At 52.9% G+C, this 26,910-nt stretch overlaps 1 protein-coding gene across 4 annotated transcripts in view; it reads right to left on the bottom strand.

Moving 5' to 3' along the window:
* The window catches only part of CLCN4 (chloride voltage-gated channel 4), a 64,341-nt gene that overhangs the window by 25,031 nt on the left and 12,400 nt on the right, over nucleotides 1–26,910 (bottom strand). For 2 of the 4 annotated variants that reach the window (XR_003966489.1, XM_030304668.1), the window contains exons 3-6: nucleotides 13,728–13,882; nucleotides 10,971–11,070; nucleotides 6,407–6,594; nucleotides 4,038–4,160 (exon numbers count right to left, since the gene is read on the bottom strand). Coding sequence is in view for 3 of the 4 variants with exons in the window: in XM_030304668.1 (XP_030160528.1) it covers nucleotides 4,038–4,160; nucleotides 6,407–6,594; nucleotides 10,971–11,070; nucleotides 13,728–13,871 (555 nt within the window). In the remaining variant the exon portion in view is untranslated. Of the gene's footprint in view, nucleotides 1–4,037; nucleotides 4,161–6,406; nucleotides 6,595–10,970; nucleotides 11,071–11,868; nucleotides 12,200–13,727; nucleotides 13,883–26,910 lie in introns of those variants that run through there. The other 2 variants (XM_030304669.1, XM_030304670.1) reach the window with 2 other exon arrangements.

Below are 26,910 nucleotides of genomic sequence, written 5' to 3'. Positions count from 1 at the left end.
AGAATTCAACTGGGTGCCAATCTCAGTGATTAATTTCATATATTGGAGTCCTCCTCACCCCAAATCCCTATTCTTTGGATCCAGAAGCATCACCAATGGGTAAGTAATTTTTTACCTTCAACTTCTCCTACAACTGGCTGAAATGGAGTGAATGTTTACTGTCTGAGTTGGCAATTCACAAGTCTGCAATAAGTAAGTCAGCCAAGGACATCCATGGTCAATTTCTGTTTTTCCCATCGCATCAATACATAACGGGACAATGTTATCTCTTGTCAGTGTCAGGATATTGGCATATCTTCCAAGTGCCTCCTGGTGGACATTGCTATGCCAAGAAATTGACTTCTCAAATAGCTATTACAGTCCTTCTTGAGCTTGGCGCTCGAAACCAGTGAGGACCGGCTCTCCCCCTGGAGATTTGATGCAGTTGGTCTGCGGTGTATTCTGGGCCTGGGGATTTTTACAGCCTCCCCGGGTGATTCAAAAATGCAGCCCATTTCTCCGTATTCAAGGGATGGTCCCCAAACATTCTCTGGCACCACGTCACCTTTGGCGATGGGGGGGGGGGTGCGAAGTGAGCTAATCCTCAAAATTTTCAAGGTGGACGAACGGAACACTTAATTCACGGAGACAGACCGAGCGAGCGAGCGTGCAAGCACGCACCCGAAAAAGCACAAGTGGGGTGGCGATACCATCGGACAGTGTTTCTTGAACTAGCCTTTCACTAATGGCAGAGAGACTAGCGGTGGTTAAGGTGGTCTTTAACTAGTGGTGGTCGGCCTGTGTGAGCCCGCGCCCAGGGGATCCCAGATCCCTTTATTTAAGGGATGTTTTATTATGCCTGTCGCAGTCCTGCCCTTTTGTGTTGCCTCGAATAAAATTATCCATAATTTTTTGTCAGTTAGTTAATGTCGATTTGGACCCTAGGGTACAGTTTAAGAGTGTAACACCATTTAGAAAATTACAAGCATCTAAATTACCTGAGCCTCCGCCAGCCGTGACATGCGGTGAATTGAACAATGTAATAGGTATTTTGTAATTCTCTAAAATGATTTTATAAAATTGTCACGATCAAATTAGGAACTAAAGAAAGCAAATTCATTCCCAGTAAATGCCAAAAGGTAATCACTTGCTTAATATGAATTAATAGAGACCGAATCCAGTGGGGCTTTAACGAGATGTATTGCAGTGGTTCTGAGACTTGCCGGTGTTGACTGTAAAACCTTTCTGGTAAATGAACGTTGGTGAGCGCGTTCGCATTTTGCAATGGGCTGAAACATCAATTCAAAGCAACTTTTAAAAGGACATGATTTCTTCCGGAGTCAACGGTGGTTCTACGGACAAAGCAGGCAGAGGAGGGACACCGGAACCCCAAGAACTAGTGTGCACTTTTGAATGTGCCTTATACAAGAGCACGTGTTACACAAAATAAATGTTCTCTACATTTGCATTGCAAAAAAGGTTTCCAAAGGAATGTCCATTCTGAGCAGTTAGCCTCTTTGCTAAAATGAGGGCGCATGGCCTTGTATCTCACTGTGAGTGAAGTCAGTTTATGTAGTCACTTGGGTCTTGACTAGGAGGTTCTTTTCCAGCATGAACCATTTACATTTCCTTTCTCCTCTGCCCCTTTCCTCCAAGAGCTGGAGTAGGTACTGCACCCCGAGGTTAGGAATTTCAAGCCCTGGTGTGATAACAGTGAAAATTTTGCTACTACTGAGTCATGGTGACCCAAACTTCATTAGACAGCCGCCCTTGGCTTCGTGGTACTTTCAAAGATCATTGTGAGCTCTTTCATAAATTGAGAAACCAATCTGTTACATGTTACATATGACTCAAAAGCATATTAATAAAACAAGCACCCACGTACCCGCATTTCAGATAGAAGAATGGGTACCCAGGAAAGCCCCGTGTTTGTTCCCTCGGTGGAACCTTCCTCCTTCCCGAGCCCAATCGATCGTTTCCTTGCCTTCCTTTATACCATCCGCGTACGTGTGTGTCACTAAACAGGGTGCGGCTCCGTTGTGGCCGTTTGCGGACTTTGCAGAAATAGAATCACACTTCAGATATTCTACTGCCCCTTTCTTCACTCGACACTGCCTTTCTGCGTTGCATCCACACCAGTGTGTGCCTTGCACGTTTGCCACATAGGAAACGTGATACCCGACTCAGGACTTAACTCCTTTCCGGTTCAGCTGTCACAAACAGATGCCCGCTTTGGACAAGACCAAGTGCAGGCGGCCCCTCACAGACAGAACTCACCTCCAAGCCCCCTGTCTGTCTACAAGTTCGCAAGCTGAGCCACATGTCCCCGGTTGTTGCCGCCTGAAATTTTCCAATTCCCCGTTGGCCACCTGCTCATTTTGGAAAGGCAACTTGGGTCAAAAAAAAAAACAAAAAACAAAAAAAAAAAAAAACCAAACAGCCTACCATCGGGCAGTGGGATCATAAAACCGAGAGGCCAACACCAGTCTGCTCTTTCTGTCATCTGGGGTGCGTCAGCTCTTAGACACCAAATACAACACAGTCGGTTCGGTCACAGCGCTCGTTTTGAAAACACAAATTTGTTCCAACGTGACTCATGCATTAGGGAAGAACTTGAGCATAATGCAAATTTCGCGTCTGTTTATGCACAATTTCAGCTGGGAGAAACGCGGCGGGAGCGCACAAAACACACGCGGCACGTGCCTCCAACGTCTACCAGGTCACACGCTCAGTGGCGAGTACAGATTTCTTCACCATTTAACACGTGGAAGCCGGGCTACTGTTTCGACTGGGTTTCTGTCTTTTCTATACGTGTCGCTGACGGAGTTTCTGCGTGTTGTGCTCCTGGAGCCATCTTCCCCACGAGTGCTGTGGTTTCTCTCGTGCGATTCCGCACGGCCCCGTGAGCTGTAGGGACGCCCGTGTCGCGCTGCAGCACGACTGGATTGCCTTTCAGGTTCCTGCGGTAACGTGTTAATACAAACCGTCAAAAAGTCAACATGACGCATCAGGTCTTTTTCTTCTCTCTCTCTTTCCCGGAACGGGACGATGTCGCGCTTTTCTTTCGGCAGTCTCTCAATTACTCCAGCCCTTTCCGTGAACCGCCCGGAACAGCGGCAGTGCTGGCAAATACCAGCAAAGAATGTGGGCGCAGGGGAGCAGGGACCAACGTGGGGCCGTTGCCATCATCGGTCACATCTTTAAACTCACCATCCCCACCACCTAGGGGCGTTGCCGAAGCACCAGCCTGAAGGAAAACGGAACTGCATCGATGGTAGTGATAACATAAGAACTGGTGAACTTATTTCTGGCCAAAATTTTCAGCAACTGGGCTTTTGGGGAATTAGCCCGACTCTCATTATTCTAGCCAGCAGATCCTCCTAGGTGGGAAGTTTAATCTCAAGCATCCCTCCTGATCGATGAGGTCACTTCCCTTACACTTTGGTTACACGAAAATGCAAAAAGACGTAAGAACTCTGAGCCCACAAGGGTGCGTTCACAGTGCATGCGCTGAATGCAGAATTAAGCTTTTTAAGGATCGCTATTACCGTGTCACCAGAAGAGCAAAACAGGGCAAGGGAGTTGACCCACAAGAGAGTTGACTCATCAGTGAACTTTCTGGGTAACAAACGTCCATCGCTGTCTCTGCTCACATTATGTCACAGGTGCACTTACAAGTTTCTGAAGTGCCACACTTATGTATGTGGTTAATTAACTCCGATTCCACAGGCTGTGAGAGTTATGCCTGGCTTGCAAAGACAAGAATTTAATCATCTGAGAAGCAATGGAGCATAAATCCTGAATATAGAGCATAAATCCCTAAGCCAGACAGCTGGGTTCAACTTGCTGCTAACCAGCTTCGTGACCTCAGGCAAGTTACTTAACCTCTCTGTGCTTCAGTTTCTTTAACTCTCAAGGGCAAAATAGCAGACCTTACCTCCTCGTCTCACCGTAAGGACTAAATGAGTTAACAGAGATCACATGCTTGGCACCTAGGTGCTATGTTAAGTGTTTGCCAGGCTTATTATCGGCACAGAAGAAATCCAGCCAGCACTCACCTCTGGTATACCCGAGCCACAGGCGTATGGTGCAAACACGCGCACCAGGGAGACGGCCAAAAACGCAAACAGCAATGCCCACAGGATGTACATTAGGTAATTCAGAATGTAAGCACTGGCGCCCTAGACGACAGACACAAAACAAGAAAGAAAGATGAGCCGTCACCAACCTGAGCGCCGCGCCCGCCCGCCCCCTCCGTGCAGAGGGCACAGCGGGAGCTTTGAAGGCATCGGCCAGCTTCCCATCCGGTCCCGTGTCAACAAAAAGGCCAGCGTTGGTTTTATCAGCTGTTGCCATTGCTACGGCAGGTACACACAAACACCGCACCGGGCGTTCGTCCAGGAGCTGTGCCCACACACCTTCCGCGGGGCGAAACCCTCAGCACTCGGGGAACCGCCAAGGTCACGGGGCCTTCCCCCTCGCCCGCCGCGGGCAGGGGAAGGCGGGACGCCCAGAAGTCTGCCCTGGCGACCCCGGAGGCTCTGTCCGATGTTGCAGGATGCAGCCACCCGGCTGTGGTCCCCTGACCCGCAGCATCCACATCACCTGAGCCCGCGTGCGGGACGCAGGTTCTCGGGCCGCGCCCCGGGGCTGCCGAGTCACACGCACCCGAGGTGGGGCCCAGCAAAGTGCGCCGCGACACGCTCTCCAGGCGCTCTTAGAGGGAAAAATGCATGTTCATCTCCTTCAGAATAACCCCTTGAACCATTTATTCCAAATTATCTGATGAATGAAGGCTGGCTTTCTGAACCAAACACACGGTCTGGGGTCTTTGATGCTGAGGACCTGGTTGGCCGGGTGGAGACACTTCTCTCGGCCTCAGCTGCTTGCCACCATCTGGATCACTCAAGTGAGGGGCGAAGGAAAGCGAGGTCACCTAGGAGTCAGGCCACGGATACGGCCGCATGTGCGCCTATTAAATGCAAAACCACGTTCCAGGAGACCGTTCTGGCCTTTACAATCCCATATATTCACACCCGAGGCAAGAGAAATCGGACCGAAGAATACATTTCACCCACTTAAAAATGTGCTTTTTTGAGACCAAAAATAACTTCTCACTCTTGGTAACAGTCATTCTTTGAATCAAAGCATAAATCTTAGAAACGGATGAAAAGATAGACGGCCATATTTCCCAAAAAAAACCATACTGCAAGGAGGAGAGAAGAAATAAAATACGGTGTCCAGCCAATATCGCCTGCCCACTCCCATCAACCCAAGGAGAGAATTTATTTTTGGACGTCACGGAGAGCACTGAGAACGTGTGAGATTTCAAGATCCCTGTCTACCTCTCAGATTGGAAGGAATTAATTTTCAATTCCGCTGAGAAGGAGGTTTAGCAAAATGGCCAAGTGCATTCCACATCGCTTCAGCTGTGGCAAGTACATGGGGGGGGGAGGGGAGGGGGGAGTGCGTGGGAGGGGGTTGGGGGGGGGAGAAAAGGGATAAATCACATCCATCTTCCAAAAATAGTTCTAGCTTGAACGTCTCCGAGTTACCCCTAACGTGAATCTTGCCGACCCAGCGCCCCCCGACCTGGGTTTCCAATCTGTCAGTGACACATGCATACAGATCTGAAGCTCTAAGTCCCCTGTGCTGGGACACTCCCATCAGAGAAGGCCCAGAAGCACCCTCTGCGATGCACTCGTGAACCGCACTGGAAGACGAGAACTTGAACCCCACCAAGATAGCACTTCGCACCTGCCAGGGTGGCTGCAATCAAAACCGGGCGAGGAGGCGGATGCCCTGAAACCCTCATACGAGCAAAGGAAGTCGGACACGAAGGTCCACGTATTGTACGATTCCACTTAGAGACGGAAAGGTCAGTGGAGTGGTTGCTTCTGACTGGAGGGCTGGGAGGAATGGGGAGGGACTGCTAAGGGGTGCAGGGTTTCCTTGGGGATGATGAAGATGTTGTGAAATTATTTTGTGGTTAATGCAGCACAACGCTGCGGATATTCTAAAACCCAGTGGGCTGCACGCTTTCAACGGGCAAGCCATATGGGAGGTGAGTTATATCTCACTGAAGCTGGTATTGTTAAAAAAAAAAAAAAAGGTAACTTCTTTTATTAGAAGGTATAAAAAGCAACCCTATTTCTGCAGCACGATCAACAGACCACTCTGCTAAGAAAAATAACAAGGCTTTTACGAACGCCTACGTATACCATGCACACGAATCAGTACGGAAGGCTTTTCCAACTTCGGTTTGCACATCAGAGCTGGGAAAAGCCAAGCCGCACTGGTGGTATTGAGCACCAACGGCTGCCGGAACAGACACTTGGAGGTAAAAGTACAGTCACAGAAGGCCCAGGTTCCCAAGCGCCCGTGGAACAGCGGCCGCTCCCAGCCAGGACCCTCCCCAGAAACGCACCTCTGACTGGTTCACCAGCAGCTCCGACCATTTCTGCCACAGGGGACACTTGTCCCTGTCCTCAAAAGTGGTCTCGTTGGACGTCCAGCAGCACTGCTCGTGGCTGTACCAGAAGGCAGACAGACAGACCCCCTCCTTCAAGTCGGTCATCCAGTCGACAGCGAGATCGATGACCCCAGCCAAGGTGCCTGGAAGAAGCAGCGAGAGCCCCTTAGAGGAGTCGCCCTGTGATGACGCAGGAGAACACGGGGCCCGGGGCCCACGCAGAGACGCGGCCGGACCAGGAGATGAACATGCAGCAGAAGGAACACGTAGAGAAAGTTTCTTTCATCGATCGTCGGGTCTCCTGAGCACTTACGGCGTGGGCAAGCAGCGCCCAGGCCGGTGACGAGCAGAGGACAACGATCCGTGCCGCCTGCGTGCCTTAAATCCCGCAGGACTGACGGTCAGGCAGGTCTTAGGTCACCACAAGCCACCGGGGCCAAGCAGCTTTCAGAATTCACCCCTTCCAAAGTCTAGAAACACGGTACCTGTGCCCTGTAAATGATGCAACCCCCTCAGCGGCTTCTGGGGCACGAGGCTGGGATCACACACATTATTAACCTGTCTCAGGCCAACCTGACGATTCAGAGAAAACGGAGGCATAATGACTATACCAGCCTCATCGTTTAAGCACCGTTTTGCCACCAAATGGGAACCAAACTTGGAAAATCGCACCTATTAGGACTTTCCCGGATTTTTAAAATTACGGATAAGGGACCGTGTGGATCTATCTGAGTAAATAACTGCTTTGAACTCCGATGGAAGTGAGATAACAGAGAGTGTGCGGTGGGCCGCGGAAGCCTACCTTTGGGTCTCCTTCCAGAATAACCCATTCTAGAGTCTTTTACAGAGGCAGGGAAGACTTTCAGGCCGCTACATTTTGCAAACTATTACTAGATCTTTATCTCAATACCGCCTCCCCACCTGCATCAACACCGAAGGCGTCCGCACACCTGCGACACGGCTCACCCTTCCCTGCTCTTCTCCTGTTACACCGAAAGCCGCCCCCTGTTCTCAGGAGAACGCCTGAATCCTTAGCAGGCAGCAGACCCGAACAGCTGGCCCCTCATACCTTTCCAGCCTCAGCTCTCTCCATCGCTAACCGCCACACTGCCCACACCATGTTCCTGGATGGAGCACACCAGGCTCTCCTCTCTGCGCCACCTCAGCCAGCACTGTCCTTCCCACACCCGCCAATCTCCTACTGACCTTCCAGAGTCAGTATTTACATCCTCCTTCGGGAAGCCTTCCCTGATTTCCTAGGTCTGGGCTAGGCGTACCTCCCAGGCATTCCCCCATCACCATACCGGTCACATCCTGATAACATGAGTGTGTGTGTGATGAGTGTATGTGTGTGTATAGTGTCTAGTCCATAAATGGGGCTGGGAGGGTGGAGATCCTGTTGTGTGGTTTGCATGCCACGGCCAGATGTCCAGACTCTGTGTCCGCTCTATGTCCGCAAGTGGCTTGTCCATTGTTGTATCTGTGTTGGGGACACGGCGCGAACTATACATCCAGAGTGCGATAAATAAACGAACGAAAACCAGAAAACCCCGGTCCAGCCATTCACTCCTCCCTTCGCACCAGTCCCTGGTCCACGCCCTGGGGATATGGCAGTGAACGAGGCAGACTCAGGTCCCTGCCTTCGTGGAACTGCACATCATGGGGGGAAAGACACTGGACAAAAGAAGTAAGTGAATCGGGGGCTCCGATGGCAGGTGGGACATGCTAGAGAGAAAAATCCAGCACGTTACAACGGTGCAGCCACTTTGGAAAACAGCCATCTGCAAGGTGTCCACCCGGGAGAAAGGAAAACATAGTCCGTGCAAGGACTCGCACACGAATGTTCACAGCAGCACTCCTCTCAGCAGTCGAAAAGTGGACACGACCCACGCGCCCATACTGCCGCACGGACAAATAAAATGCGGTCTATCCACACGATGGAACAGCATTTGGCAACAAGAAAGGGTGACGCACTGACGCGCGTGACAGGGCGAACCCCGAAACGTGATGCCCAGTGAAGGACACCAACCGCGGGACCACATACGGTAGGATCCCGCTGCGTGAAATGTCCGCGAGAGGCAAACGTATAGCCACGGGAAGTAGATCCGGGGCTTCCTAGGGCTGGGAGGAGGCTGGGGGCACTGGGGCTTGATAGCTAAGGGGTATGGAGGTCTTCTGGGGGCTGACGAAAACGTTCTAAAATAGCGGTGACAGTTTTACAACTCTGCATACGCTAAAAACCACTCGAGTGCACACTTTAACAAGGTGAATTGTACAAGATGTGAATTATGTCTTAATGAAGGTTTTACACGCACACGCACGCATACTGGGGCAAGGCTGAGAGAGGGAGAGAGGACTTTTAGGAAAGGTGGTCGGGGAATGCCTCAAGGGAAGAGGACACTTGAACGAAGGCCTAATGAAGGTGAGGGAGGGGTCCAGTAGATACCCAAGGGCAAGACCCAAGGATTCCCCCCGAATTTCGTCACTATTCTTTCATTTGTGATCACCTTATCCCTCCTCCAACCTTCCGGGCGGACTCGGCGGGCTGGCCCGCGCTGTGCGGCTCAGCTTCCTTCGGTGGAACAGCAGCGACACCCAGTGGTGACTCCTGATAAACGCCCTGTAGAGGCGACGCTGCTCAGGCCTCCCCATAATGGGAGCTGAAACAGGATGCCCAGGGCGCCGCTGAGGAGAGGCCAGGCCCGGCAGTGGGACCCCTGAGTCCTCCCCCACGGTCAGAACAACGGGGGAACGGAAAAGTGAACGGGACACAATTTGCTGACTTTCCCTTCAAGGCCACCTTCACTGCCAGTATCATCCCCTTCTCGCCTTCCTCCTAGATCTGTCTGCTGGTGTGTCCAAGGGATCGCGCTTCGCCAGGGGGGTTTCAGCCCCAGCTGCACATTAGAATCGCAGGTAGAGGGGGCTGGGAGAAAGAGAGGAGAGGGGCTTTACCCAATGCTAGGGCACCATCTCCAGGGATCCTATTTCCTTGAAGCCCAGGCAGCAGAATTTTTGTTTTCATTCCCCAGGTGATTCTTCCTGAAACAACTGACAAAAATTGGGCTGGCAGTGAAACCAACCGGGCAGTGTCAGATTGGTTAAAGAGAGCCCAATCAGGCTCTTACGTTCGCCAATAAATCCATGCTGCGCTGTGCGCCCTGGGAAGATGCTGGAGTATCTATTCCGGATTTCCTCATTTCCTCTATTTACTTGTCCTTCCCACAAGGCAAGAATAATGATACAGTATACAGCTTCATACACCTATTCTACATAAAGACGTCAAAATTCACAGCAAATTCCTACCCTGCCCACTTTCAAAGGTCTTCGTGGAAGCAGTCAAACAAGCTGGTGGCGAAACACCGTATATCCGTGAAATCAGAAACACCGTATATCCGTGAAATCAAAGTCCCCGCTGGCCTTGCTGCCATTTTATACAGGGGATGCCCCCGGGAAAGGGAGGCTAAAATTAGGGAAATGGATGGACAGCCACCGTGACCAGAGGGAAAGAGCCCCCCCTTCCACACTAGTCTGGGCTCTTTAGGACAGGCCAAGGCCAATGGAGCCCCTCCCTGGCAACCAAGCCTCTCCCACAACTGAATATGGAATAAATGAAAGAATGCCCAGAAATCAAAATCCTCTGTAATCGGAAAATGTGTATCTATGCCCCCTTAAGATTCTTTTTTAGAACATTTACTACATTCGGCCTGTATTCTAGTGATCCTCTGATCGATCCTATAACCACAACTATGAGGATATTACAGGCAGGTGATTTTTATCAAGGGCATCTCTTAGTGTGCTCAGATATTTCATTCTCAGACGTTAACCTTCACAGCCTCCTAAAAGGAACTAAGTTTCAGGAAACAATTTCCACGGAGAGCTGGTACCTGTGACATTCAAAGGGCAGCTGTCCCCTCCAGATACTCATCCCTTCACTCTGGACACCTCCCGCTGGCAGCAGGGTGACGGGATTATAAAACGAAGGGCCCGGAGTCCCTGAGGGTCATAGCAACGTCGGCCTGCAGGTATCTCCCCTGGGCCTAGTCCACAGCCCGCGGGGGGCTGGAATTATCCTGAGTATCTTTAGGATGTGTACAATTCGTTCCAGGGCCTGCCAGTATCCGTAAACACCTCCCTCCTATGGGGTTTGGTTTTTAGAGATCAAAGTGCTCCCACACTTTCTGTCATACAACGTGCCTTCGATAAAATCCACTACGGCAACGAACGACCGTGCGGTGCAGAAGCGGCTACCAGCTCTCTAATTACAGCTTTCCAGTGACGGCACTCGGGCCCACGCCTTGGGGTCTTGCCTTACTGATGGCACGCGTCACGTGAAACGTGTGGTCGTGTATTTTGCTCCTAGGTATTTCAAGTAAGAAAAGCCTCGACGGGTAAGAGAGGATCGCTTCTTTTTCGGGATACCGTCCCAGACAGTTGTCGATTTGGGTTTTGGTACCTCCAGCTCCGCCCAGGAGGACCTCCTGCCCCTCCACGTGTCCGCCGCGTGCCCTCCACATACCCGCCAGCAGGCCAATGAGCAGCATCACCACCCATCCTGACCAGGCGTCCAGCAGACTCTTGATGAACTCCCATATGGACTCCTTGCTTTTGCTGGTTATCTAGAAACAAAAAGACACAGTGGTTCATCTGGATACGCTTTGTAACCCATGCTTCCTGCCGAGGAACGGTTTCCTTGGGAAACGGGTGCCTAAGAAAATGAGTGTGATTAAGCAACAAAATTCCCACTGACGATATCCTTTCGGTTGCCCAGCACGATGACAGAATGGGCTTTCTGGTTCACAGGGTGACAAGGATGCCATAGCAGTCTCCAAAGAATTAGAATCCCCCCCCCACCCCGAAAATCACTTCATTAAAAAAACCTTCCGTAGTGTGATTCGATCTTTGATTATTCAGAAGCCATTCGAAGGGAGGCATGAATTCATCGTCACCACTTTCAATAAGAATTACCGCTGGGGGGTGGGGGTAGGGGCCCGGGTGCCGCAGACAGTTAAGCATCGAACTCTTGGTTTGGGCTCAGGCGTGATCTCACGGCTCAGGAGTCGGAGGCCCCTCTCTCCCTGCCCCTCCCCCCTGCTCGTGCGCACGTGTGCTCTCTCCTCTCTCAAAGGTAAAGAAATAAACCTTATTTAAAAAAAGGAATGACAGGAGGCCTCGGTGGCTCAGTCGGTTAAGCGTCCGACTTCAGCTCAGCTCATGATCTCACAGTCCGTGGGGTTCAAACCCCACGTCGGGCTCTATGCTGGCAGCTCAGAGCCTGGAGCCTGCTTCGGATTCTCCGTCTCCCTCTCTCTCTGCACGCCCCCCATTCGTGCTCTCTTTTCTCTCTCTCAAAAATAAACGTTAAAAAAAAATTAAAAATAAATAAAATAAAAACAAGAATTCCTGCTTTCACTTACACTGTAAGGTCTGCTCGCCAAAGAACCCCTTCAACGAGTTCATTTCCTTTGCTTCTTTCCCAGGGTGAACGTTAGGAGTAAGAACTCCGAATGAGCCGAATGAGCCGCACGGGTCACCTTTGCTCCCCCTTCACAGAGCCCCGCCTTCCTGGGACGCCTTCCTCTCGGCAGCCTTCACAGCATCTTCTGGAAAGACCGTGCGCTCCGCGGCCCGGCGGGCCCCTGGCACGACCACCTGGCCGTGCGACAGTGGCACGAAAGGAGCCGCGAGGAACGCATACGCGAAGGGGCGAAGCGGCGTGCGTGGCCGCGTTCTGGGAACACTCTGGTGCCCGACAGGGCCCGAGGGCCGGAGTCCGGCCGCCCCGTCTCCCGCCCTCCTCCTTGCCGGGGACCAAGGGGCCAAGCCATCCTCTGACCCCGCCGCACCCCCACACGTGTCTCTTCCCCTTCTCCCGCCGCTGGTGCAGCGACGGGACACCCCTCGCCTACCGGGAAGGTGCCGTCCCCGAGGGCCCGTCCGCCACCTCGCCAGCCACTCTCTCCCTCCTTTCGCTCGCGGCCACTTCGCCGGTTCCCCTCCGCCGCCTCTACGTGCCTCTTCGAAGCGTCTGTCACGGGCGCCCCGTCTGCGCCCCGAGGGACCTTCTCCGTCTCCGCACGCAGGCCGCCTCGGCCGCTTCGGACCCCTCGGCGCCCGCCCGCGAGCCCCCGACGCCCCCGCAGCCCCGACCTCACCCCGGAGCCGCAGGGCGCCCCCCACCTGCCAACCGTCCCCAGCCGCGGGCTGCGTCAACGTCAACGGCGCGCACTCGGAGCGGCTCCCGCGGAACCCGCCGGCCGCTCCCCTCTTCCTCCCTCCCGCCAACAGAGGCCTCGTCCGCTTCGAACCCGCGGCCGGGCCTCGTCCCGGCCTCCGCTCCCCGCCCGCCCCCGAGACCCGCCCCAAATCCCCGTCGGCGGCTCCCCTGACGAACTCCTGACCCGGAGCCTCTCGCCGCCCGCACTTCACTGCCCTCGGTCGCACCTTCTTCCTCTTTCCCCCCAGCTGATCTCCGAGCTTCCTTCCCGCGTCTCCCGTTGCGACGCATCTTTCTCGCACTCCGTGGCCGCGACCGCGACCCGGAAGAGGAAACCCAACCCCCTCTTCGCGGCCTCCTTGGCCACCACCCCCAGCGCGGCTCCACGGCCAGTGCCACCAGACTCAGGTCTTCCCTTCTGGGAACCCTCCGCCGGGCCTCCGAGCCGCCGGAACCACCCACGGCGCCGGGTTCTGCCACGCCTCCGCCACGCGAAAAAGGGCCGCTCCTGACCTGGGAACCCTTTCCTCTTTCTCCGCCTAGCAAACTCCCAGTCATCCTTCCAGACCCCAGTGAAAGGTCACCCTCTCTAAAACACCCTTCCCTGACCGTCCCTCCCGAATGATCACACGGCCCCGATACCACCTCGCCGTGGCCGCTGACCTATGGGCTGACTGCCCGCTGGACGCCAGGCCCTGAAATACGGGCTTTCGTACACACACACCTCATTCGGTGTTTACGCCGAATGACCTCCATCCTCGCAGAAGAGAAACCAGGGTCCCGAAACGGCACCCCAAAAGTCACCCCGCCTAAAGGGGCCAAGGGCACGATGTGCCTGACTTGTCTGGTTCCGGAGTCCCCTCCCTGCCCCCCACACCATACCTCTGTATGACACAGCCCCCCACCCCGAGCACCTAATACCGTCATTATCTGTCCACATCTCTGCCTCTCCCACTAGCCCTTCTCTTTTTTAGAACGTAGCCCAGCATGTGACATGTGACCCTAACCTCAGCTCAGGAAGCGTCCCCCTTCAATATGTCTTTTAGGAAGGCCACCTACCTTTCTGTGTCTGTCGGTGTCCCGTGACTTTTCCCTTAGCCAGTCGATGGTGTGGAAGTCCTCATATGTCCCCACATCAGGGAATGGCTCATCGAGGAAATCCATCAGGTTTCCAGAACCACTCATCGCTCCTGCATTGACCATGCTAGTTACACCTGGGAGAGAGAACCTGTGATTAAAACCATCATGCAGGACATCTGCACAGACACGGCAGAATCATCCACATGTACTTTTTCCTTTGTCACGCGCGGTCGTTATGTTCTGTAAAGGCACCATGAACTCCAAACTGGTGAGCACGGAGGCAACGTCCCAAAGCGTTAGGTGGGGTTAGGCTCCCGCAAGCATCATCTTGGCAAACGAGGTCGCATTTTTGTGAACGGGTCAATCTACAACCTTGTTTTCTGTGTTCCTGTTTAAGGATATCTTACCGAATAGATGTTGCTGATTCTTTAACACTGAAGTCGCGGCTGACAGCGCGACAAGTCGTGCCTGGACGAAGCGTGTGTGACAAATGTCTTTTCTCCACAAGGCACGCTGCAGCCTTTTTCCAAATGGAAACACCAGGAGCACCGCATCTCGGGGCCATTGCCAACAGCACAATTACCCATAATAAGAGCACAAAAATGTGAAAACCCTGGCACGAAACAGTCCGGGCAAAGGACACTCGTTTCTAGTCTGGGAGCTGAAATCAGACGGAGGGGCTGGGAACGCGCCTCTCTGGGGACTCAGACTTTTCGCCACTCTGCACACGCACACGTCCGTGAGTAACCGGGACAGAGGCACGCGCGGGGGCTGGGGGGCAAGGCTTACAGGTACGTTTTAGCGAGTAGGCAGATGCGCAGACGCAGACCCGCAAATCACGAGGATCGGCCACCCGCATTTCTGGAAAACCTCAAGTACCGCGGAAGCGAGGGAGCCATCCAAACGAGAGCACTGGAGGGGAAGCAGGGCGGAGGCGCGCCGCTCACAATCGAATCCCTGGAACCAAACCAGTGACTGGTCCTCTCGTGAGATGGAGGAGACCACGCAGGCAGGCAGCCTCTGTGGTCGTCACTACAGATGTGGCATGCTGGCGAGCATGCCAGGAAGCCAGGGTGAGCTGCAGAGGGCGGTGGCCCTGGGGGGGGGGGGGTCCCACGGAGACCGACAAGGGAAGACTCACACCCACCGGGCTGGCCCCCGAGCGTCAGACTTCCAGCCTCCAGAACTGCGAGACCTAAGTGTCTATTGTCTGTAAGCCCCCCAGTCTGTGAGACTTGATCACAGCAGCCCAAACAGACAATAAAGGCCAAGAGCCGGGCCAGGCTGGCCGCACGCCCCCTGGGCACAGAAGCTCTGGATACAGGCACTCACTTTTAATTTTTCTTAAAATACAGTCAAAAGGGCTCGGGCTGCCAGGACGGTAGCCGGGCGGAGAGTTTCTCTTCTTCCTGCCTAAGATAACAATTCCACTCCCACCATCCTGGCCCCCAAGACACCTTCCACGTTATACCACCATCAGAGCCTGATTTACAGATCACGTAGGAGCTCATTTGAGACGCAGAAAATGCTTTGCAGCAGGACCAACGCTCCCCACCAGTTAGCAGAAAAAATAATACGCTCTGACAAAGACAAGAGGTTGGAATAAGCACTAAATAAAAATTACTTTGGCGAAGAGCATGGAAATTTGAATTATAGGGCGAGGACCACAAAAGTGCTGGAGTAGATGGTTAAAGAGGCAAAGGGTAGTTATAAAAATATTTGAGCATAGGCGTCTCTCATTGCTTTATGTCTTTTTATATCTGGAGGACTCAACCACGACCTGATGAAACTAACTGCGTTTTAATCAAATGGAAAAGTCGCTATGGGCAAAGTGGGGTAATCACCTTACAAGCAATAAAGTAGCAATAGTGAGTGATTTATTGACCGTCTGTGCAACTCGGCTGCTTTAAAACTTTAAAAGTTTGAGGTCTGAGCTATGCCAAGCTGAAAACTATACCCGCTGATGGGTACCCAGGGAAGAATCATGTTGCATAAGTCAGTAGCAACCAATAATAAAAAGGAAGGAGTGAAATTAGAAAGCAAAGATCTCATTCTCATTTCTACAAAAACAAGGTGGTAACAGCTTTGTATTATATGTGGCAAAGAAAATCTCTGATGGGAAAAATAAGAGAGCAGAGACTCGAACATTCTATTAAAAAGGGACTTCGTGTTCCCTGAAGCTTAACCAAATCTGTAGTCAAGCAACAACTCCAGGCAATCAGGGTTGAATCAAAAAGTCACTCTTGAGAACAGTCACCACCTTTAAATTCTGATGGAGTAGGTCATGGTCGTGACAATCAGACACACAGCCGGTAAAGGAAAATAAACGGGATCTAGTTGGGGTCTTCTGTGGGAGCCCAGAAGGAGGTGGTGAGGTCACTTCTGACACTGGGATTATTAGGAAAGACAGGAGGGTCCGGGGGGGGGGGGGATGAGAAGAGGGCATCCAGGTTAGAAAAATGGAAAGAATTCTATCTGGAATCCAGGTGGGAGACATGGATGGGTAAGGAATGAGAGTCCAGCCAAACATGAGAGCAACTAGAAGCGAACTCCAAGGACTTGCTGAGAAATAAACTTAACCTCCATAAGTTCATCATGGTTCAAGGAACAGCCCCAAATGGATGCCAACAGTCATCTGTACCTCAGCGGGGAGCCCCGCTCCTCTCACCTGTTCTCATTTCTTCTCTCCAAGAAGAGTGCTTCTGCTGGCACATGACACCTATGCTTATGGCTTCAAGGCCATGGTTTCAGGAAGGACAACATCCTGGAACCTGGATCTGAGATTCCTACTCGGTCTGGATCATCTAGGTCAGGGCTCAGCACACTGCGGCTGGAACACAGCCGTGCCCAGTCGTTTAGGTAGGGTCTATGGCTGTTTTCACATTACGAGAGCTGAGCGGTCATGGCGAAGACAGTATGGCCCACAAAGCCTAGAATGTTCAGTATTTCGGCCGCGTACAGAAAGCGTTTGCCGATCCCTGATCTACGCAGTGGGCTGACTGCAAAAAAGGTCATATTCTCTACCCCTCCGTGTATCTACCACATTTTCAAGGGGACTTCACAGGTCCTCTTTGTTAAGACGTGGAGTCCATCTCTCCACCCGGTGACTCTGCACCGGCCTTGTGACATGTGGCAGAAGTGACAGCATGCACGTGTGCTCAGTCTAGATCCCAAGAGGTGATGAAGCTTCTGCTTTTTTTTTTTTTTTTTTTTGTTTTTTTTACCTCCACCTCTGTCACGGGAAGGAGCCTAGGCTAGAATGCTGGAAGCTGAGAGACCGCACGGAATGGAGAGCTGGGTCATCTTGGCTGAGGCCGTCCTAGGTCACCGAGGCCCAGCCAGGCACAGATCGATGAGCGAGCCCAGCCAAGATCAGCTGAGTTTAGCCCAATCAAATCACCCAGCCCACCCACAGACTGTGAGAAGCACAAACGGTTATTGTTCCAAGCCACCGGGCTTTTTGAAGAGCCTGTCACGTGGCGGCGTCCTAACAGTGTTTAACATTGTTACTTGGGCTCGAGGGAGAGGAGGAATGAGGCAGATAAGCGAGCTGTGGCATCGCAGACCAGCCCCGGGGACGGGACGGGATGAGGACCGGCTGATAAAACACCTCCAGCTGGAGGCAGCCGCGGCCTGACAAAGTAACATCTCTCCCACGCGACCCTGTTTACCTACAAAGGGGCTCTGGAAGCATAAAAGATCTAGGTGCAGTCCTTTAAGGCAAGAAGGTATCTAGGTTTGGTCTTCCGGAAGGACGACTCCAAGGGGCCAGGGTCAAAGTGTTCGACAGCAGATGACAACAACGGACCGTGTCCAGTAACACTCACTTCACCCAGGGCCCGACGAACACAAGCATGTGTTAACTGTGACACTCTCGGTGACATAACTTAGGACGTCGATGTCGAACACAGCTCTGGATGGGTCGGCTCACCCTCAAAACAGGGATCTGTAAAATGTTAAGGAAACCCGCACTTTGCATAGTTGGGTGTCGGCAATAACAAAACGGTTTCTCCAAGGTGAATGAAGGCAGGAAATCACCCAGATCGAGATGAAGAATGACGGGTTCTGACCCAGGTATAACCAAGGCCTGACTGAACATAGAACACCCCATCCTAGGCTAATAAGGATTATCAGCATGTCTGACCAAAAACGTCACGCAGAAACCCATACATTTGAACGTCCGTTTCCTCTACCTTGAACGGCTTTCCTGCCCTCTGACTGGAAAGCTTCTATTCACCCTCCAGAATCCTGTTCTGTTTCACTGTCTCTGGGCAACGTGCACTAATGTCCCCAGAGGGATTTGAGGGCTTCCTCCTTGGCAACCCCAAAGCATGCTCGGCTCTTCTTGTTTTTTTTTAAATGATGTTTAAAACAGTAACAACACAAGAGCCACCCTCTTAACAAATCTTAAGCGTACAGCACATTATTGTGAAGAATGTTGTATAGCAGATCTCTAGATATTTTTCGTCTTCCGTAACTGAAACTTTATACACAAACCCCCCCATGTCCGCTCCCCCCCAGCCCCTGACAACCACTGCTACGTTCTGCTTCTGTGAGTCTGACTCCCTGTAAATGAAACGATGCAGTATTTGTCTTTCTGTGACTGGCTTATTTCACCCGTGTGGCTGCGCGTGGGAGGGCTCCTTTTCAAACGCCACTGTAGGTACACATCACGTCGCCTTCGCCCATTCATCCGCTGACGGGCATTTCGGTCGCCTACTTATCTCTGTCCCTCTCCCAGGGGATCACGATGCTTTCTTTGCTGACTCCCGTTGGTAGGTAAAGGTCGGCTGGTAGCTCCGGTACCGTGGACAGGGGTCTGGGAGCTAGCTCGTGCCCAGGAACGCTCGGGGCACAAAGCAAGGGCTGGCAAACCACAGCCCGCAGGCCAGATCCAGCCCACCGCCTGTTTCTGTAAATAAAGTGTTAAGGGCACACGGCCGCACGCCTTCCTTTACCCACCGTCTGGGGCTGCTTCGCCCTACCGCAGCCGAGTGCAGCAGCTGCGACAGAGACGGTAAGGCCCGCAGGGCTGAAAACATTTCCCACTGGCCCTTCGTAGGAAACATTTGCTAACCCCTGAACGTCAGCTCGGTCGCTACAAGGGGACAGCGAGGAGAAAGGTGGCAAGGACAGCCTGCCGGAAAGGCTCATGAGCCCGGGAGGTTTCAGTGGCAGTTTCTAGCGCGTCCACACTGCGGGAGGAATCTTCGGGTACTCACCCCCGTGGGGACCAGCCTTCCTTGCCGCTTGGAGGGTTTTCACCTCTTAATCTGAGTTACGAGTCTCCGTTCCATCTGCCCAAGTCATCTGGGAATTCGCTAATAGGGAAGTCGGCCAATAAGGCAACGTGGTCTGATCTGGGAAAGAACTACCAGGCTCTTACGGCACCAGGTCACTGCCGGGCTGAGGGAGGAAGGGACGGCGGAAGGTCTCCAACCACATCTTACGTGTGCATGTAAAACATGACAGCAGCACCACGCGTAACGGCTCCAAGTGGGAAAGCACCCAGAAGCCCGTCCACAGTAGAGGAGAAAAATGTATCAGGGCTTAGTCCCACAATCGAACGCTACAGAACAGGCGTTGGCAAAATGCATCATCCCGTGGCCCAAGTCCAGCTCACCGCCTGCTTTTGCACGGCTCACCAGCTAAGCATGGCTTTTACATTTTTGTAATCATCAAAACACAAAAGAATGATATTATGTGACAAACGAAGATTGTAAGAAATTCGGTTTCGGTGTCCACAAAGTAAGCGTTATTGAAACACAGCCCCAGTTGTTAATTTGTGTATTGTCTCGTGCTGTTTTCGTGTGGCAAGGGCAGAGCTGAGTAGTTCTGACAGAGGCCACACGGCCCCCAAAGCTTCAAATATTCACTATCTGGCCCTTAATAGAAAAGGTTTGCTGGGGCGCCTGGGTGGCTCAGTCGGTTGAGCGTCCGACTTCGACTCGGGTCATGATCTCGCGGTTCGTGAGTTTGAGCCCCGCATCGGGCTCTGTGCTGACAGCTCGGAGCCTGGAGCCTGCTTCGGATTCTGTGTCTCCTTCTCTCTCTGCCCCTTCCCCACTCATGCTCTCTGTCTCTCAAAAATGAATAAACGTTAAAAAAAATTTGTTTTAGGGGCGCCTGGGTGGCGCAGTCGGTTAAGCGTCCGACTTCAGCCAGGTCACGATCTCGCGGTCCGTGAGTTCGAGCCCCGCATCGGGCTCTGGGCTGATGGCTCGGAGCCTGGAGCCTGTTTCCGATTCTGTGTCTCCCTCTCTCTCTGCCCCTCCCCCGTTCATGCTCTGTCTCTCTCTGTCCCAAAAATAAATAAACGTTGAAAAAAAAATTTAAAAAAAAAAATTTGTTTTAAAGAAAAAGTTTGCTGCTACACAGCAAAGAGAACAATCAGTAATTACACCCAACGACAGAGATTTTACAACATAATGTAGAACAAAAGCTGGAAGTAAAAGATTCCATTTATACAAAGTTCAAGGGGCACCTGGGTGGCTCAGTCGGTTAAGCATCCAACTTCAGCTCAGGTCACAATCTCCTGGTTTGTGGGTTCAAGCCCCGCATTGGGCTCTGTGCTGACAGCTTGGAGCCTAGAGCCTGCTTCAGATTATATATATATATATATATATATATATATATATATATATATATATATAAATCTTTCTCTCTCTCTCTCAAAAATAAATAAAACATTAAAAAATGTATATAAAGTTCAAAACCAGCAACATTAATCTGTGGTGAGAGTATGGGATAGCAGATACCTTTAGGGGTAGGGGTGGGGCCTGGAAGAAGTCACAGAAGGTTTCTGGGGACCAGTCACATTCTGTTCCTCGAGTTGTCTGCTGGTTACGTAGTTGAGTTCCCTTTGCAAAAATTCGTGGAGGTGCACACTTACACTTTTTGCATTCTTATAGATAGATGTTTACTTCCATAAAAAGTTCAGTTAAGAAAAGTGGTTTCAGTCTCGCAGCACCTCGAAAGGTCAAACACAGACTCACCACATGACCCAGCAATTCCACTCCCAGGCTTACATGGGAGGGAACTGCAAACACGTCCACAAACACACAAATGCTCACAACAGCATTATTCCCACCAGCCAAAAAGTGAAAACCACCCAAAGGTCCATCAATTGATGAATGGACTAGACCCTAAAAATGCAACTAAAGGACCTCACTAGCAACATTTCGACCTGGAAGCTCTGGGAAAATTGAGAAGGTAGTTTCTAACACACACACACACACACACACACACACACACACACACACACACACACATTGAGGTTTCTATAATATCCTACAATCAGAAGAGTTTCTGCAATTAATTAGCTACTCTGATGCTTCAAGATTCCAGACGCCTTGGGCTCAGTCCGTTAAGCGCCGGACTTCAGCTCAGGTCACGAACTCACGGCTCATGGTTTCGAGCCCCGCGTCGGGTTCCTGCCACACCCCAAGGAAGTTCCAGGGAAGACCGGCCTTTGGTCGCTTCCCCCACAGTTGTAAAACCACTGCGCGACCACAGGCACGTGAACTGCCCTGTACAGGCTTTGTTGTCCTCACCCAGTTTCTAGAAGAACGACTGCATCCGATGCTACCCGTACCCCTCAAACCCTTCCGATAAGCTGCAGCTGATTTCCGACAGTATCTCCGTGCCCGAGACCCCTGTTTCAGGACCCCCCGAAAATGGCCCTGGAGCCACGGCACGCCCGAGGTGCATTACTGGGAGCAGGTAGGACCTGAGGGCTCTCAGGAGCTGGTGTAGAAACACCCCCACTCCCTCACCCCTCGAACGGAATCACTTCAAGGCATGTTTTGCACCTGTACAGAAAAGATTTGCCACTGCAGGCCGGACACTGCTCTCCTCGGGAAGGCCTGCATCTGGGAACCTGGACTTCAAGAGGGTTCCCACCATCCCCGAAGTGGTAAGAATGGCTCACTGTGTGTACACTGGCTGTCCAAATAATGTCGTTTGTGCCACACTCCCGCTTTCCCTCTAAAGGTCTGGAATTCTGACAGCGAGCTAGACAGAGGGTGCCGGCGGAAGCAGCCTCCAGTGAAACCCCCAGCACTGAGGCTCTAACGACCGGGCCTTTCCCCTTTGCTGATTTTGCCCTACAGCCCCCCCTCCCCGGCTATAATCAAGCACAGCCATGAAAACAACCACAGACTGTCCTGTGAATACCCCTGGCTGAACCCAGAGATGATCTCGGGGACCGGTGACACACAAAGCTCCGGTTCCTACAGCGCCCAGAGCATAGAGGTAGCCTCCGGTCGCCCACTGGGTGACCCGCACCTCCAGCCCAGCCTCTGATGGCTGCCTTCTTTTCCCAGCCACACTTGCCCACGCCCCTCCCAAAGGACCCCGCACCGGGCTCCTGGTCCCAGGGTCCACCTCTGGGAGAACACAGATGAAGGCAGCATGGCGTTTTCTGCCTCGTCGGCCACCGACGCCTTTGCCTATGTGAAACTCACAAGGGGTGTTCTTATGGCCCCGCGCCAAAGGGCAATGTCTTCATGACGTGGGGCTAAGCGAAGACTTATCAGAAGGGACACAAAAGCATGATCCATAAAAGAAAAACTGGACACATTATGCTAACGGGCAAAGTAAAACAGATTAACGGTCCGTCAACACAAGGGTCCGAGCCGTCCCCAGGCCTCTAGCAATTCTGGGACAGCCTGAGCACCCAAATGGCCTGTCCTACGCCCCTCGATGGGACGCTGGTGGCCGATCACTGCCTAGATGGGATACACACAAATTCCAGTGTGTGTCAGCACTCCCAGCACGCTGGGTCCAGGTCCCACGCCCGGACTTTCAGCTTTAGCAGCCCCGGGGTGCGGCCCAGGGATCTGCATTTCTAACAAGCTCCCAGGGAGGCCGACTGATGATACTGGCTCGTGGACTGTACTTGGGGAACCACTGGCCCCTTCATTTTTTGTCCCCTCCTATTTCCCACTCTCTCCCATGCCCTGTACCCTTCCCACTGTATTTTCATCACCAATATTTTTAGCATCGACCTTATTTACAAACTGCGTTTTGTTAGAATAATTACTTGCAAGCTTGCTTCCTTCCGTATCAGATTGGGAGTTCCTTGAGGTCGGTTCCTCACCTTTATTTACTATCTGGGCTTTTGAGGAAGTGTTTGCTGGGCCCTGCCATACAGTAATATTACCCACTAAACCTAAAAAGCTTAGCCGACCACATACACTATCTCCGTTCTACAAGCGCGTTACTAATATTGTAATCCATCTATAGATTTAAAAAAAAAAAAAAAAAGACCTCTATCCAGCACTCAGCTCGATGCTTTGGACATCACTGCGTAGACATACTGAAAAATACATACAAGAAAGATACCTTATCCGTGCACACACTCAGGACAAAAAGAATAATATAAACCAGACTGAAGTCGCTACCCATGTAAAATGTGAGCGGTTTTAACACCTTTCTTTGACTACATATCATCTGGTTCACGCACCGTCCCACACTTGTGTGACACCACCTTCCCTGCTAGGTTTGGGGGGTTTCCTTTTAACTGCTCGATTCATGTTGATTTTCCTTTATTGCATTTCACCCATGGAAACAGCTGAGCTGAGAAATACACAGACGACAGTGCGGCTGCCAAGCATCCTGGCCGATACTCAACCGCGGGCCTGTGCCCCCGGGGACCACGGGAGTGGACTCTGAACCCAACGTGGCGGCTAAAAGCACCACAAGCTGACAGTTCCTTTAGGCGAACCTTCTTCGCCATTCTTACCCAAGTGGAGGAGGTGAGAGGGAAATTGGTTTAAAACTCGCTTCAAACTCTCTCGAGAAGTTTCCTGAAATAACGTTTGATTAGTTGCCCCGCACGCTTACTGTAGGGATTCGAGCTATTAGACTCGATCCCAGATATGGGATCCCAGGCCCGCAAACCCTAGCACAAGAGTAAATAAGTCAGTAAACAAACCGGACCACACCAAGGCGTAGCAAAGTCAAGTTGTTAACACCAGCGGAAAGGAGGATACCCTGAAAGCAGTAAAAGAAAACACACACACGTGTACAGGGCGAACCCTTCAACCACACACAGCCGTGACCACGAATGACGTGCCACTACTCACACTGACCAGGCTGAAGCTCGCAAACCCAACGTCAAGCCGGACACGAAGGAATACGCGAGTCCGCTGATAGAAAGTTCCAAACCAGCAAAATGAATCTGTCGGAGCAGATACCCTGGGGCTGGGGAGTCCCTAGAAGGGGACCCCGCAGGTGGCTTCTGGGGACTGGTCATGTTCCGGTTAATCTAAGCCCTGGTTATCCGGGTGTGGTCACTTGGTGAAAAATCAGCAAGCTGCACACTTCTGCTTTACACACTTTTCCGCACATGTATTTCAGTAAAAGCCTTACTGAAGGGCAATCCAAAACAGCCATCAGCTAGAATTACATCTCACGGCCTCTAACTTTACAAAAGTTAGACTTCTGTAGGCTACAACACCTCCCTAAAGAGCCTGTGATAATACTTCATCTTCGAAATACCTGTCACATCACCTCTTGCAAAAATGACCTCCCACCGAAGTAATTCAGGTGGAAAGTCTGAACCCTCGGACAAAACCAAGGCACCGGGGCTGGCAGACCCGCCGCGCGGTGGGCACAGGACACAGGCTCCACGCGGCGTTACAGGTCAGCATACGTTCCACCGTCGCAAGAGGAAGAGGGGAGATGCTGGCACAGAAAGTGATATCCTACGGGGCGCCTGGGGGGCTCAGTCGGTTGAGCGTCTGACTCTCGATTCTGGCTCAGGTCACGATCTCACGGTTCGTGAGTTCGAGCCCCGCACCCAGCTCTGTGCTGACGGTGCGGAGCCTGCTTGGGATTCTCTCTCTTCCTCTCTCTGCCCCTCCCCTGCTCGTTTTCTCTCCCTCTCTCTCTCTGTCTCAAAATAAACAAACAAAACCTTAAAAAAAAAAAAAAAAGCAAATCACAACCTACACTGGCAAATGCTGGGTTCTCAACACGACAGCCAGACATCCAACCCGATTGGCATTGGGGGTTTATTGTACCAAAGTGTCCAGACTCTGAAGATGAATATAGGGAAATACATTGTGAAAAAATACAGGCAGCTGTCCATGTACTAAAAATCGACACACTCGAAGCCGTCATCAGTATGCCCTAACTTACCGTGAATGCACCTATAAACCTCGCACGAAGCGCCTCTCCCCTTGGCCAGAGAGAGAGAGAGAGAGAGAGAGGTGGGGGCTAGAGAAGGAGGGGGGGCCACACCGTGAGCAAACATGGAGCAGCTGGAGAAAAGTGGAGCTTCAGAAGGGTCAAGAGGGAGAGAGTGCCCGCGTGGGGAGCGGACCCAAGGGGCAGCCGGCGCCAGGCCTCCCCCCCCCCCCACGAAAGTTTGGGTCCTCACCACTGTACTCGCTGTCCAATGCCACACAACAAATTACCCCGGGACTCAGCAGCTAAAAACGCTAAACACGTATGATTTTACAGCTTCTGTGGGTCAGGAACTCGCGAGCAGCTCGTCTGGGTGTTTCCAGCTCGAGGTCTCTCGGGAGGTTGTGGTCAAGCGGTCCGCTACGGCTGCGGTCATCTGAAGGCTCGATGGGGGCAGGAGGACCCGCCTCCGAGTTGGCTCCCGGACACGGGTAGCAGTTGGGGCGGGCTGTGGGCGGCTGCCTCCCTCCAAAGCAGGCGATCCGAGGGAACAGGCGGAGGCAGTAGAGTGTCTTGGGACCTAGCCTCGGAAGAGCCACGGCGTCACTGGCACGGCGCCCTACTGGTGGCACAGGTGGGCCCCGGGTGGCCAGCGTGGGAGGACACCGCACGCGGGCCCGGGCACCGGGAGGCAGGACCGCCGGGGCCACCGCGGAGGCCGGCTCCCGCGCCAGCCACGGCCCGAAACCCCACCGATGTCAAATCCGTTTGAGACGACGGACTCTCCCTTTTTAAAACGTAGACACCTTTAGGATGGTGAGGGGCCGGGACGCATTCCCTCCTTCCAGCCAGTCCTCCAGATCCCGAGGCGGGTTCCCCAGAGGCACTGACAGTGAGAGGAGCCCCCGGTGGTCGTGGCGCAAGGGGCCAGCCGAGGGCCACGGGGCCAATGAGCGTCCCCAAAAGAGGGAAGCCCAGAGCCAAAGGACAGGCGGAAAGGCACTCGAAGATTAAACTTTGCCCGGAGCCAACAGAGACAGAGGAGGGCCGCGGCGGCCTCCTTCTTCCTCCTTCCTTCTTGGCAGGCCTCCCAGCTCCCAGCGCTCCGTGCTCCTTCGCTTACAGCCTCGCTTCCGCAGGACCGGGCAGCCAACGTGGGACTGTGACCCTCCCTCCGTGACACGCCTCCTACGGCCCCGGGGCCACACTCTCCGCTCTCCGTCACGGTGGGAAACACAGCCTGCGTGTCGGAGAGGGGACGAGGCCGACTGCACGTGGCCTCGAGTGACACAACAGACTCGGTGTTCTCACATCCCCACCGCTAGGGGGAGGGAGGAGAGGCAGGAGTCTCTGCGCCCCTGGTGCCAAGGGCCAAGGGATTCGAACCTCCCCGGAGACTCCTTCTCACAGTAACAACTTTTTCCAGGACTCCGTGTGCCAGGCGCTATTTTAAGCACGTCACACGTATTCGGTCGCTAGAGCCCTTGACAGTCTCCGAATTAAATACCGTCACCCTCGGGCCCACGCTACAGATGAGCAAACGGAGGCAGAGGAGAGGTCAGGTCACAGGTTCGAGTCTCACAGAAGGTAAGCGAGGAGCCAGATTCGAGCCCAGGCCCCGAGGGCCCTTCTTCTGCAACAGCCTCGCAGGCCTGGGTCCTCTAGGGACCCGAGGGCCGCCGCTTCGGCTGACAGGGCGCTGCCCCCCTCTTCCCTCCTAAACTGTGCGGAAAGCTTGCGTGGAGCTTCGATAAAGGCAGGCTGGGCGACCCTCCGGCCTCTGAGAGCGGTGCCATGCCAGCTCCCCGGGGCCGCCCCAACCAAGTACCGCAGACCGGCCGCCTCAAGTAACGGCCGTCTATTGCCTCACAGTTCTGGGGACCACGAGTCTGGGATCCAAATGACAGCAGGGTTGGTTCCTTCTGAGGGCACTGACGGAGAATCTGTTCCAGCCTCTTCTTGGCTCGTAGACAGCCATTCTCCCCACGTCCCTTCACACTGCCTTCTCTCTGTGCCTTCCTCCTCTTAG

Source organism: Lynx canadensis, chromosome X, assembly GCF_007474595.2.
Source record: "Lynx canadensis isolate LIC74 chromosome X, mLynCan4.pri.v2, whole genome shotgun sequence".
Taxonomy (NCBI): domain Eukaryota; kingdom Metazoa; phylum Chordata; class Mammalia; order Carnivora; family Felidae; genus Lynx; species Lynx canadensis.
The sequence above is the reverse complement of the archived record's forward strand: the minus strand, read 5'-3'. Positions and strand labels throughout refer to the sequence as shown.